Source organism: Apium graveolens, chromosome 7, assembly GCF_009905375.1.
Source record: "Apium graveolens cultivar Ventura chromosome 7, ASM990537v1, whole genome shotgun sequence".
NCBI lineage: Eukaryota > Viridiplantae > Streptophyta > Magnoliopsida > Apiales > Apiaceae > Apium > Apium graveolens.
Window position 1 is genome coordinate 27,201,443 of NC_133653.1, and position 12,583 is coordinate 27,214,025.

General features: G+C 31.9%; 2 protein-coding genes across 3 annotated transcripts; both read left to right on the forward strand.

Annotated features, from left to right (window-relative positions):
- The first annotated feature begins 818 nt into the window (after positions 1-818).
- On the forward strand, positions 819-3,229 carry LOC141670550 (uncharacterized). 2 transcript variants are annotated; one of them, XM_074476451.1, is made up of 5 exons: positions 819-1,156; positions 1,436-1,574; positions 2,553-2,638; positions 2,804-2,946; positions 3,101-3,229. In XM_074476451.1, exons 1-4 carry the CDS (start codon positions 905-907, stop codon positions 2,930-2,932), a joined length of 606 nt encoding a protein of 201 aa, XP_074332552.1. In that variant the 5' UTR covers positions 819-904; the 3' UTR covers positions 2,933-2,946; positions 3,101-3,229. The 2 variants fall into 2 exon arrangements, with proteins under 2 accessions (XP_074332552.1, XP_074332551.1); XM_074476450.1 differs by lacking the exon at positions 3,101-3,229 and having other exon boundaries at positions 2,804-3,069.
- Positions 3,230-9,552: 6,323 nt separating this feature from the next.
- LOC141673438 (uncharacterized) lies at positions 9,553-12,309 on the forward strand. Its single transcript, XM_074480183.1, has 2 exons — positions 9,553-11,779; positions 11,927-12,309. Exons 1-2 carry the CDS (start codon positions 9,553-9,555, stop codon positions 12,307-12,309), a joined length of 2,610 nt encoding a protein of 869 aa, XP_074336284.1.
- The last annotated feature ends 274 nt before the right edge of the window (positions 12,310-12,583 follow it).

The following is a 12,583-nucleotide window of genomic DNA, read 5'->3' on the forward strand; positions in this document are numbered from 1 at the left end:
TACAGCCAAAAAACCTCTGACCCGGATCTTGAGTAGTTTCTTTCCAAGCTTCTTTAAGAGGTGATACAATATCACACTTATATTTAATATTACCATATCCATAATTGACACCGAAGTTGTTTTTATAGTATCTATATGAGTTAAATGAATTGTTCACAGAAGGGTTTGAGGCTGTGGAGCTTTTAGAAGTGGACATGGTAGAAATAAGGTAAAAGGAAGAACCCTAATTGCAAGAAAACAAACTGTAGAATAAAAGAAGTAGAGATTACGGGTTTTAATTTACAGATTTTAAATGGTCTGGGCGGGTACAATGGTCACATGACGCCATGTCATTTGCTGATTCAGCTTTCTGTCCAAAACTTAACGACACTAACGGGTAGTGACTTGATTGATTTTTTTTGAATGTGATCAGTTGACTAGTTGATTGACAGTTTTTTGAATTCAATGACCCAAATGAAAGTTAGTGGTCATCTGAGTGACCAAAAGGGTGAATGACAACTTTAGCCTATTTTTACACAAAATTAACAAAAATCACCAATTTCTGAAAAGTCGGCCAACTTTAGTTGATAAGATACCTTAACTGTCAGTGGAGTATTCACTTTATATGAGATACCCAACTGTCTGTGGAGTATCCCATATATGAAATGTCCAACTACCATGGAGTATTATACAAATTGTATCCAACTGAAAGTGGAGTATTCAATCAACTAAAATTGACCACTTTTTCGGAATAACTATTTTTGTTAAATTTTTTCAATATTGACTATTTTTGTCATTTTTTCTGACGAAAACGCGATTTAACCCTAACTTAAAATTTTAAAACTTCTCTCAAAATTATGCGGAAGCTTGGAGTTCAACATTCTACAGAACATCATCTAAGATCTGGCCCACCAAAACCCACATAATGAAAACACCCGGCGACCCATCACCGGAAACCACCCAACACGGCGGTCTTTTTATATCCACCACTGACCCTATTCGTTCCTTAATGCAATCTTCATTATCTACTGATGACAATCGTTTTTTACAATCTTCAATACCTTACACTTCTCTTAGATCCATTTGGTTCTCATCCGACCGGTCAACCCGACCCGACCTTCTTTCCCTTCTTACAGGATCCACTCTCATCTTTCCTAGCCCCAAACCCAGAGAAAAGGTATGAAATTTTAAAAATATTTGTATATATTGTAATTGATCATTTGGGTTTTTTAAGATTGGATATGTGGGTTGGATAAAGATTGGATTTTTATTATGTGGGTTGGATAAAGATTGGATTTTTATTATGTGGGTTGGATAAAGATGGGATTTTTGTTGGTTTGTTTGGATAAAGATTGTGTTTTTATTGGTTTCGTGTTGTTGGTTTTGAAAGATTGGGTTTTATGGGGTGGGTTCGGGTAAAGATTGAAATTTTAATTGTTTAATTGTTGTAATGTAGAGTGAAGAATTGAAAGTGAGGTTAAGGAAGTTGGAAGAGGTTGCGGAGAGGAAGGCTTATGATGAGTTGGTTAAGGACATTACGCCGAAGAAAGGCATTGAAGAGCCTTTCTCTTCTTATAAAGATCAGCTTGGTTTCGGTCAGTTTTCTTTGTTTTGCTTCCGGTATTTCATATATATCGAATACAATGTCTTGCTCTTTACTTATATTTTAGAGTTGTGTTCTACTACAAGCTATTCAGCGTATGAACTAACCATAAATTATTTGTCACAGTAGTACGGATCATGTTGTAATACAGTGCTGGGTCTTGATATTGAAAATCGCAAATTTGTAGCTTGTAGGCTATGTTAGTTTGTATTCGAATTATCACTGTCCTATGTATATGTACTCAGACTCATATTTGGCGTTGGTGCTTGTTTTTGTTGTTCTATAGACTATTAATCTTTTTTCAATTTTATTTATATTTTTTGTCCTTGGTATCAGTTGGAATAAACACAAGCTGGTGTTGTATATTCGTTGAAGTATTGATTTTTTCTTAGCTTGATAATAATTGAATTTTGGTATATAGGAAAAAACGAAATTTGTTTTTATGACTTTGTTCTGCATTTATTTTTTAGCTTTAAATATGATAAAGTGTTTGACAATTAGCCAATAAGAAAGTAAAGGACTTTGATGATAGCATGATACCAAAATTTAAAGATAAAAGACTTAAAATGGTTTGTTTGTAAGGTTTAGTAAATACTCCGAGGATATTATGTTGCATCGATACTATCTGATGGTTCTAAACTATGTATCTTTTTTTATGTAGAAATGTAGATAAATAGTCACATTACATGTGTATATCTCAATGTAGTATAAAAGTATAACTATACCCAGATTTTACTCAATGCACAGAAGGTTAACACACATTTGTACATTGTACAACTTTTGGTTCAATGGAACTTCTGGTATTGACCAACAGTGTAGCTAATTTTTTCTTTCTCAGGTGCATGTTATCTTTTATAGTTTTAATAAATCTGCTTCGAGTTGTGGGCTTGCCATGTTAGAAAGCCTATATATTAAAGCTTACTTCCAAATTTAAAATGCTTACGGTAAATGCAATGTTTGAAATTTACAGGTTTGCATGTCGTGCTTACAATGTTTACTGGTTACTTAGTTGGATATGCTGCATTCAGAGCATTGTTTGGCCATAGTCCCGTGATGGTATTCAGAAGAATCTTCTAAACTCTATATCTACTTTTTCAAATTTGACTAATTATTCGTTTTGTTGGGTTGCATTGTTATTTCAAACTTCTGTTGCTCTACTGCACCATATATATGTAATATGCGTAGCTCATCATATAAATGGTTCTGTTTTCTTTATTACAGAATGCTGCTGGTGGCATTCTTGGATTGGTTGTTGGCATGCTTGTAGAAACACTTCTTTTCATAGTTAGAGCCTCAACAATGGAGAAGAAGTCTACCTTTACCACCTCACAAGCCAAGAAAAAGCAATAGACACTTTGATGAGGGTAGGTGTCATTAACTTCCAATATTTGGACTTAGATCTGGCTGGTTATATGAATTACGTGATGCTTGTTGAAACTGAGATACAAACCTTTACACTATCTAATTAATGAGCTTTTGATCTGACATGTTTGATTTTTTTGTTTCTTTGCAATGAAGGCTGATTGTTCCAAATCCCTTGCGGAATATTCTGCATGATACCTTAAGAGAGAATCAAGATCCTTTATAAACTCTGATTGAGATCAGTTGTATACAGTGAATTGCGATAGACTTTAAAGTATTTCTGCACCAAGTCATGTTATTTTTTTTTTGTCAAATTTATAGCAGATATCATTAATAACATGAAAAAAACTCAATAGGGACAAACCCCCAATTGATCATGCAACCAAGTTAAAAAACAAATAGAAGAACTAAATAATTAGCCTTTTTGTTTTCGGATTGCTTAACTGACTGAATAAAAATATTCTGAAAATTAAAAATGAAGATAATGGTTTCTCGAGCAATCCAGTCTGCATCTCCACCGAAGACAGTAATTTCACAATTGACCCTCATATTAATTCTATGGATAGTACAATGTTCAGAGGACTCAGTTGCAAAATCTGAGAGGGCCCTCGTGTTATGAACAAAAATATTTTGTGAGAGGTGAGTATATGTGATTTTCACTACCGTTCCAAAAACACCCCAGCTATCTAACTGCCGGACACCAGTTATAAATCTGCCGAACCAGTTATAAATCTGCCGAAAGTGTTGTTGATGCGGGATATTCAGATCTCCCAATATACCGTAAAATCCATTTTCAACACATCGCATAAAACGAGATATATCGCACAAAGCGAGATACATTGCACAAAGCGAGACAATCAAACACATAAATAAAACTCAATTAAACAAAACGAAAAAGAACCGAATTTTTGAACAAAATCCGATATTTATTGAAAGAAAGTTAAAAATAAATGAAAAAAATGTTGTATGAATGAAAAGAGAGGATAGAGATAGAGATGAAGATGGGTAGAAAGGGTGAAGAAGGAGATATGATAATTAGAGTTAAAAAAGACGGAGGCGACTTTCATCGAGAGAGAGCATAGGGTTTTTCGTTGATTTTTTTTAAGTCACCAAGTCATGTTATAGGTATATTATATAAATAGAGCCAACACAATTCTTTTGTAAGACAAATTTGATATTTTTTTTTGTCAAATTTATAGCAGATTTCATTAATAACATGAAAAAAACTCAATCGGGACAAACCTCCAATTGATCATGCAACCAGGTTGAAAAACAAATAGAAGAACTAAATAATTAGCCTCTTTGTTTCCGGATTGCTAAACTGACTAAATAAAAATATTCTGAAAATTAAAAATGAAGATAATGGTTTCTCGAGCGATCCAGTCTGCATCTCCACCGAAAACAGTAGTTTCACAATTGACCCTCACATTAATTCCATGGATAGTACAATGTTCAGAGGACTCAGTTGCAAAAACTGAGAGGGCCCTCGTATTATGAACAAAAATATTTTGTGAGAGGTGAGCACATGCGATTTTCACTACCGTTTCAAAAGCACCCCAGCTATCTACCTGTTGGATATCATCCATAAACCTGCCGAAAGTGTTGTTGATGCGAGATATCCAGATCTCCCAATATACCGTAAAATCCATTTTCAACACATCGCATAAAGCGAGACACATCGCATAAAGCGAGACACATCGCACAAAGCGAGACAATCAAACATATAAATAACAACTCAATTAAACGAAACGAAAAGAAACGAATTTTTGAACAAAATCCGATATTTATTGAAAGAAAGTTAAAAACAAATGATAAAAATGTTGTATGGATGAATAGAGAGGATGGAGATAGAGATGAAAATGGGTAGAAAGGGTGAAGAAGCAGGTGTGATAATTAGGGTTTAAGGAAGATGGGGGCGGCCGACTCTCATCGAGAGAGAGAATTAGGGTTTTTTGGACCTTACTACTTTAGTTTTTCTATTTCTTTTTTACAAATTTGATATTTTAAGTGCTGTAAAATTCAAGCAATAATTGTAATAGTGAAGCGGGAATGATGTGAATCAGAATTATGATCATCGTTGAACAGGCTGTGTTTTTGTTGGTATTGATTTTAACCTCTGTAAAAAGAACAGAAGATTGGTTCTCTTGTAAGTTGTACCAGAAGATAATCCGTGCTGAGAAAATTTTATTAAATTTATTTATAATAATATAATGAGCATAATATATTACTATTACCGTATAATCAAAATTATATCCTATATATAATTAGTGTAAGGCACTTAAAATGGTATGAACTACTGGATTTTTTTAAAAATAGTTTTCCTAATGAACTCATATAATAAAGATGTAGTTTTTTTAATTAAACTCATTCTAATCATTTATAATATGTAATTATTTTAGATAAAAACCTTACATAAATATCAAAATGCTATAGAACCAAATGAACAAATATATAAACAAAAAAACCTAAAAAAGGTAAAAATAAATTATTATTTAATACATAAGATATTACAACAAACAAATATTCAATTAAAATTTTTAATAAAAAAAACTGAAAACCAAATTAAAAAAATCATAATAGGTGTGAAAATACTACCAAATGAACAAATAAAAAACAAATACATAAACAAAAAACCTAAAAAATGTAAAAATGAATTACATCAATTATTTAATACATTAGAACATTCAATTAAAAATTAAAAAGAAAAAACAAAAAACCAAATTAAAAAAATTGTAATAGGTGTGGAAACACTATAGCAAAATTTTATATTATTTACATACATAAGCGTGATTGAAATTATAAATAAATAAAAATTAATTTATAAAACATAAGACATGACATGTTAAAATATATTTTGCATTGTATAAATATAAAATTAAGTTTTATGAAAATTATATTATATTGAAGGTTAGACGTGAAATTTTTACATTATAAATTTTAGAATACATATGTTCTTAATATTTATATTAAAATATTAATCAAAAATTAAAATATCTAACAAAATCATATAAAATGTATATTTTTAGATATATTTAAATCATTATTTTGGTAAAAGTCATAATTGAAATAGTTTAGTTTTAAATAAGTTTAAATATAGTTTATTTAGAAAAAATAAAAGAATTATCATGTATAATATACCACTATATTGAGTAAAATAATAAAAAATTAATATTTGTTAATTACAAATTACTAACAAGAACGAGATGTCTAATAAATACAATACAAGTTAAAATAATTAAAAAAACTAATACTTAATTATATAACATCATTAAAAATTATTTTCATTATAGTAATACTAATATTAAAATTAAATTATTAAATCATAATGCTAACTTAACAATTATAACTTTTTTTAAAAAATGTTTAAAATTTCAAAAAGAATTATATATATAAATTTTATAAATTAGTCTGTGCATTGCACTGGTACAAACCTAGTATGGTAAAATTAAGTAATGTATGGTTAAAAAAGTAATACAGTGTTCTAAAGGAAACAATAGTATTGTAAATATAACACGATTCGAACGAATTTATTATTTCAACAAAAAGTATATAATATAAAAATATACAGGAAGTAGAAGTATTTTAAATACACTACAATTTTAACAATTTTATTATTTCCGTAAAATAAGAATTTAGGAGTGAACCAAAAATTGGTAAAAAAAACACAATAAAATCAAGTACCACTAAGGGGGTACATTGAAACGAAAATATGGTCAAACCAAAAATACCACTAAAGGGGACGGAAATATGGTGAAACCAAGTACAGTTAAAAATGATATAAATGATATAGAGTCAGTATTGTAATCATAATGATTCAAATAATTTTACTATTTTAATAAAAAATAATAAAGAATTCTACGAAAAACAGAAATATCGTAATTATAATATGATTAAAACAATTTTATATTTCATTGAAAAGTAATACAGAAAACTATGCGAATTCAGGGGTGACACCAAGTAACCTATCGAAAAATGAAAGGTTATTAATTCTGTGAGAAATTAAATTATAATTATGATACGGTTTAAACAATTTTATTATTATTTAGGGGTGAAATCAGAAAACGGTGTCTTAATATCCATATTAATTTTATTAAAGTGGAATCCCACAAATAACTTAAAATTTCTAAATTAAAATATTATAATTTAAACACATGACCTATTTACTTGGTCGTGGTTTAAAAATAATATATATAAAATTATAAGTCATATAAAAATTAAAAAGATAAAAAATAATATAATTAGAGTTAAAACATTAATGAAAAGGGTGAAACCAAAAAATGGTGAAACCAAGAAGTTGTGAACCCAAAGTTAAAAAGGGGTCAACAACTTAAAAAATTATAAATTAAAATATTCTAATTTAAACACATGACTTATTTACAAGGTCGTGATTTATATTTTTCGAAATATAAACCTATTTATTTTAAAACATAATTAAAAATAAGATTCCAACCTATATCTTTTTCAAAAAAAAAAGATTCCAACCTATATAAACACTAAAAACATATGGCTTCTAAGAATAAAGGATAAAAATAATACATATAGAATTATAAGTCATACATAAATAAAAAAGATAAAAATAACACAAGTAAAATTATTACATGAATAAAAAAGGGGAATTTATGATTATTCCACGGTTTACCTTGTTTGCAGGCTATTGCGTGAGCCGCAAGGTTTACCCAGTGCGCACCCAAAGATAGCAGCTGCGGGTTACGTACGATAAAAAAATAAAAAAGTGGTGCAACCAAAAAATTGCAAAAGTAAAGTACTCGTTAAAAAATGTTTCACTTATTAATAAAGTTTTGAGCGCAACCCATTTTAATAGAAGGCATATAAGAATTAAAAAACTGATAAAAATAATATGTATAGAATTATAAGTCATATAAGAATAAGAAATAAAATAAAATAATATATTTAGAGTTATAACGGAATTAAAGTAATAAAAATAGAATTCTAATCTATTACGGGATTAACGTAATAATGTTAGAATTATAATTTATAAATACGATATAAATATAAGGCAAATAAGAGTAAAAAAACGGATAAAAATAATATATATAGAATTATAAATCATATATGTATAAATATAATAAAAATAATATATTTGAAATTATAACAGAATTTAAAAAGAATGAGCACAAAAGTTGATAAAACCAAAAAGTGGGGAAATAAAAATACCTGGTTTCGCATAAAGGTTATTAATGCAGGGCAGTTGGGTCATCGCCTTGTTTACCCATTTTCTAAATAAAATCCTAAAACACCATACGGCAGAGTTTTGGCCTGTCTACAAACACTTTCAATCGAAAGCAATTAAATTTTAAAAAACAATTTTTGGTTGCTAAGGTTATTTTGCATGTATTTGTTCATCATTACCCAAAATGATTTTTCAAATTTTTTAGCCGATTGGTTACAACTTGCGGGCGACGAGACAAGTAACAAATAATTAAGTCCATGTGAATTATAAATTAATGTTTATTTCGACTTTTTTCAATTTAAATCATAGATTTTTCGTTTCTTTGAAGTGAGTATTAATTCTTGCATATATGTTATAGTATTCTTTTTATTTTTTTGTATTTTTGACACGAGAGTCGCGTACATGTTACCTTCGTAGACCTTAAGCGGGATATATATACCGGATATGTTTAACTTAAAATATATTTTAGGAAAGCAGTGAGAGTCGGGATCATACACAAAAACTGAAGGCTGAAACGTAACCAAAACGGTCCTCTATTATGTTGAGTCCATACGTCCACATATTTGACAAACTTCATGATTCTGTAGATGAAACGGAAGACTTGGATAGCAGTAATACTCAAGTACTTAACTGTGTTGAAAATACAACTCCTAATCTATAAACAAACCGGTAAGTTCTGAAGACCTTGGCTAAACCTTGCTCAGACTTATAAAGTCTCCCGGGTTATGTAGTCTCCTGGGTCCAAACTTAAGTCGCTTTCCGCAGAAAATTTATTAACTAGAAAATGACACTAATGGAACTGGACTTGCCTTGAAACTACTGATGACACTGATCAAGTTCCCTCGATCAAAAGGTGATGCCAATAATAAAGAGTGTGTTTTGTTGGATGAGACATTACCTTAACTTCAGACTTTTACTTGAAAAACCGTTAAAAATTTGCTTAATCTACTCTTCTGTTTTTCCGACCATGGCTTTCAGCTTTCCTCGGTTCATTTTTTTATTGATTTTCATATCGCCAACCTGTACCTGTGTATATGCTCTTTTGAACAACGTCACTGACCAACAAGCTTTGCTTTTTGTTAAGGCTTCAATAACAGCTGATCCATTGGATGTGCTGACCTCCTGGAACCATTCCAACCACTTCTGTCAGTGGAATGGTATAACTTGCAGCCACAGACGGCAGAGGGTAACATGACTTAACCTCTCCTCACAACAACTGGTAGGTACATTGTCTTCTCATATTGGAAACCTATCATTTCTTAGGGAAATTGACTTCAATCAAAACAACTTTCATGGCTCAATTCCAAATGAAATTGGTCGACTATTTCACCTACAATATCTTAATTTGGGGAATAATTCTTTTCAAGGTGAATTTCCTGCCAATTTGAGTCATTGTATAGATATAAGAAGCATCATTATGTTACGCAACAATCTTGAAGGAGAACTGCCAACTCAGTTTGCTTCATGGTCTAAGATTGTGAGTTTTAATCTTGCACACAATCATTTTAAAGGGTCAATTCCACCTTCCATAGGGAATATGTCATCACTTCGTTTTCTACATCTCGCCTCTAACAATTTAGAGGGGGCCATACCTTTGGAAGTTGCTCATTTTGCAAAACTAGAGTTTATTGTATTGTCAGTTAACAATTTGCACGGTGTGATTCCTCCACCTCTTTACAACATTTCGACCCTCAATCTAATTGGTCTAGATAACAATAAGTTTGAAGGAGCATTTCCAGCAAATTTTGGCTTTACGCTTCCACTGTTGCAAAGTTTCTTTGCTGGTTGGAATGGTTTTTCCGGGCAGCTTCCCCAGTCAATAGCTAATGCTTCCAATCTTGTTTTATTTGACATAGTACAGAACAATATTATTGGTCCAGTACCAATAAATTTTGGATGTTTATCTGATCTTCAAGTGCTTAATCTGGGTGCAAATCAACTAGGAGACAATCAGCAACCTGATGACCTGAGCTTCTTCAGTTCTTTGGTTAATTGTTCCCGTCTAACTGAATTGAGCTTATTTAAGAATGGCCTAAGAGGGAAGCTCCCAAGTTCTATTGTAAATCTCTCCGCCACTATTGAGATGTTGGATTTGTTTGGAAACCAGATACACGGAAGCATACCCCGTGAAATAGGAAAACTTGTGAACATGACTGTACTGTCATTGTTTAACAACTCCTTAACTGGGATCATTCCAGAATCAGTTGGAGAGCTATCAAGGCTAGGCTTACTATACTGGGATGGAAAAAACATTTCAGGGGTGATTCCAACTTCCATTAGCAACAACACACAATTAGTTGTTCTTGCCATACAATATAATAGGCTTCAAGGAAACATACCTGCTGGCTTGTTTAATATCTCAACCTTACAGAAACTTTACCTTACCGATAGCGGCATAGGAGGTGTAATACCTGACCAAATAGTGGGACTTTCTTCCCAATGCGTGTTTCTTTATTTGGGCCAAAATCTATTCACAGGGCCACTGCCATCCACCATAGGAAGCTTTAAACATTTGGTTCGTCTAGATGTTTCAAACAACAAACTAACGGGGAATTTACCTGCTACTTTGGGTGAATGTGTGATGTTGGAGGAGCTACAAATGGAAGGAAACCTTTTTGAAGGTAGAATTCCAATCTCTTTTAAAGCTTTAAAAAGTCTCGTGATTCTGGATCTCTCGAGTAATAAAATATCTGGTAATATTCCCAGATTTTTTGATGGGTTTCAATTTATTGAATTCCTCAATTTGTCGCACAACAAGCTTGGAGGTGAAGTGCCTAAAAACGGCCTGTATTCAAATACTAGTCGTTTTTCAATCATCAGAAACTTTCAACTTTGTGGAGGTATTCAAGCATTAAAATTGCCTGCTTGTCCCGTTGATATCTCAAATAACAAGAAAAAGAGTTTTTCCAAGAGAACAATACCCCTTCTAGTTCTTCTCCCACTTTTTATAATGTCAGCATGTCTTGCATTTATATTTTATCGACATAGAAAAACCAAACAGACGAATGTCCCTGAACCAGTACTGCAAGACAGCCAGTACCCAAGACTTACATACAAAGAAATTCTACAAGCTACAAACGAATTTTCCCCAAACAATTTGCTGGGTGAAGGAAGATATGGTTCAGTTTACAGAGGAATTATTGAGTCACTGGAACAAACTGTTGCTGTGAAGGTGCTGCATGTTGAAATACGTGGAGCGAAAAAGAGTTTTTTGGCAGAGTGTGAAACGTTGAAGAATATTCGACACCGGAATCTCATCAAGATCATCACGGCATGCTCTAGCACAGACTTCGAAGGCAATGACTTCAAGGCATTAGTTTTTGAGTACATGACGAATGGAAGTCTAGACAACTGGTTGCATCCAAGTCTTTCTCATCGAGGAAATGAAAGAAACTTGACTTTGCTCCAGAGACTAAATATTTCCATTGATGTCGCAATGGGAGTTGATTACCTATATAATCAAGGCCATACAAAAATCATTCATTGTGATATAAAGCCAAGCAATATTCTACTAGACGATGAATTTGTTGCTCGTGTTGGCGATTTTGGTTTGGCAAGGTTTTCCTTCGCTGCTACAAGTGGCGTCAATCAAACACAAACAAGTTCAACTGGTATCCGAGGAACAGTTGGATATGTTCCTCCAGGTAGCTGTCGATACTGATTATATTTCTTTTTTTCTTGCGTATAACTGCTCTGCAGTTATAGAATTATTATTATTAGGTGCTCTGCTATTGATTTTTTCGTCTTCACTGCTTAGTAACTATATATGGCTAAATGTCATATTTTGCTAGTTCTAACATTTAGTTCTGCAGAGTATGGAACGGGTGGGGAGATTTCAGCTGAGGGAGATGTGTATAGCTATGGAATTCTTTTACTAGAAATTTTTTCAGGTAAAAGGCCTACATGTAGCAGCATATTAATGGACAATTGTAATAATCTTCATGAGTATGTGAAGAATGCACTCCCGCATAGAGGGATGGACATTGATCCACGGATTGTACTAGATCAAGAAGATGATATGCATAGCATGGAGTTATGCCTGCATCAATATTTGAAGTGGGGATATCATGTTCAGTTAAGACGCCAAGAGAACGCATTGACATTAGTGTTGCTATTAAAAAACTACATGGAGCAAGAAACAAATTCCTGCAGGGAAGGCAGTAAACCTGGGTGAGAGTGAAAATCTCTATACATGATGTTCATCATAAGCATCTGGATACTTACTCTCTTAATGCGAGAAAGGATAATATTACTTTGAGTTGCTCTGTATTTCTAATCTTTATATCTTCTATATTTCTTTGTAACTTTAGATTAATTCATAGTATGGGTGTGTATGCTGTATGGGTGTTCAAATATGTTTGTTACTTTAATTGAAACATGGTTGAATATATCTACACACTAGGTTTACTTATGGATTTTATGGTGACACATGTTGAGCAATTCAAATG

Excerpts from the sequence above, each read along its gene's own strand:
- LOC141670550 (XM_074476451.1), top strand. The coding sequence starts at position 905 with ATGAAAACACCCGGCGACCCATCACCGGAAACCACCCAACACGGCGGT. Across the intron at positions 1,157-1,435 it reads GCCCCAAACCCAGAGAAAAG|AGTGAAGAATTGAAAGTGAG; the intron begins GTATGAAATTTT and ends GTTGTAATGTAG. Across the intron at positions 2,639-2,803 it reads TTGGCCATAGTCCCGTGATG|AATGCTGCTGGTGGCATTCT; the intron begins GTATTCAGAAGA and ends TCTTTATTACAG.
- LOC141673438 (XM_074480183.1), top strand. The coding sequence starts at position 9,553 with ATGTTACGCAACAATCTTGAAGGAGAACTGCCAACTCAGTTTGCTTCA. Across the intron at positions 11,780-11,926 it reads AGTTGGATATGTTCCTCCAG|TTCTAACATTTAGTTCTGCA; the intron begins GTAGCTGTCGAT and ends ATATTTTGCTAG.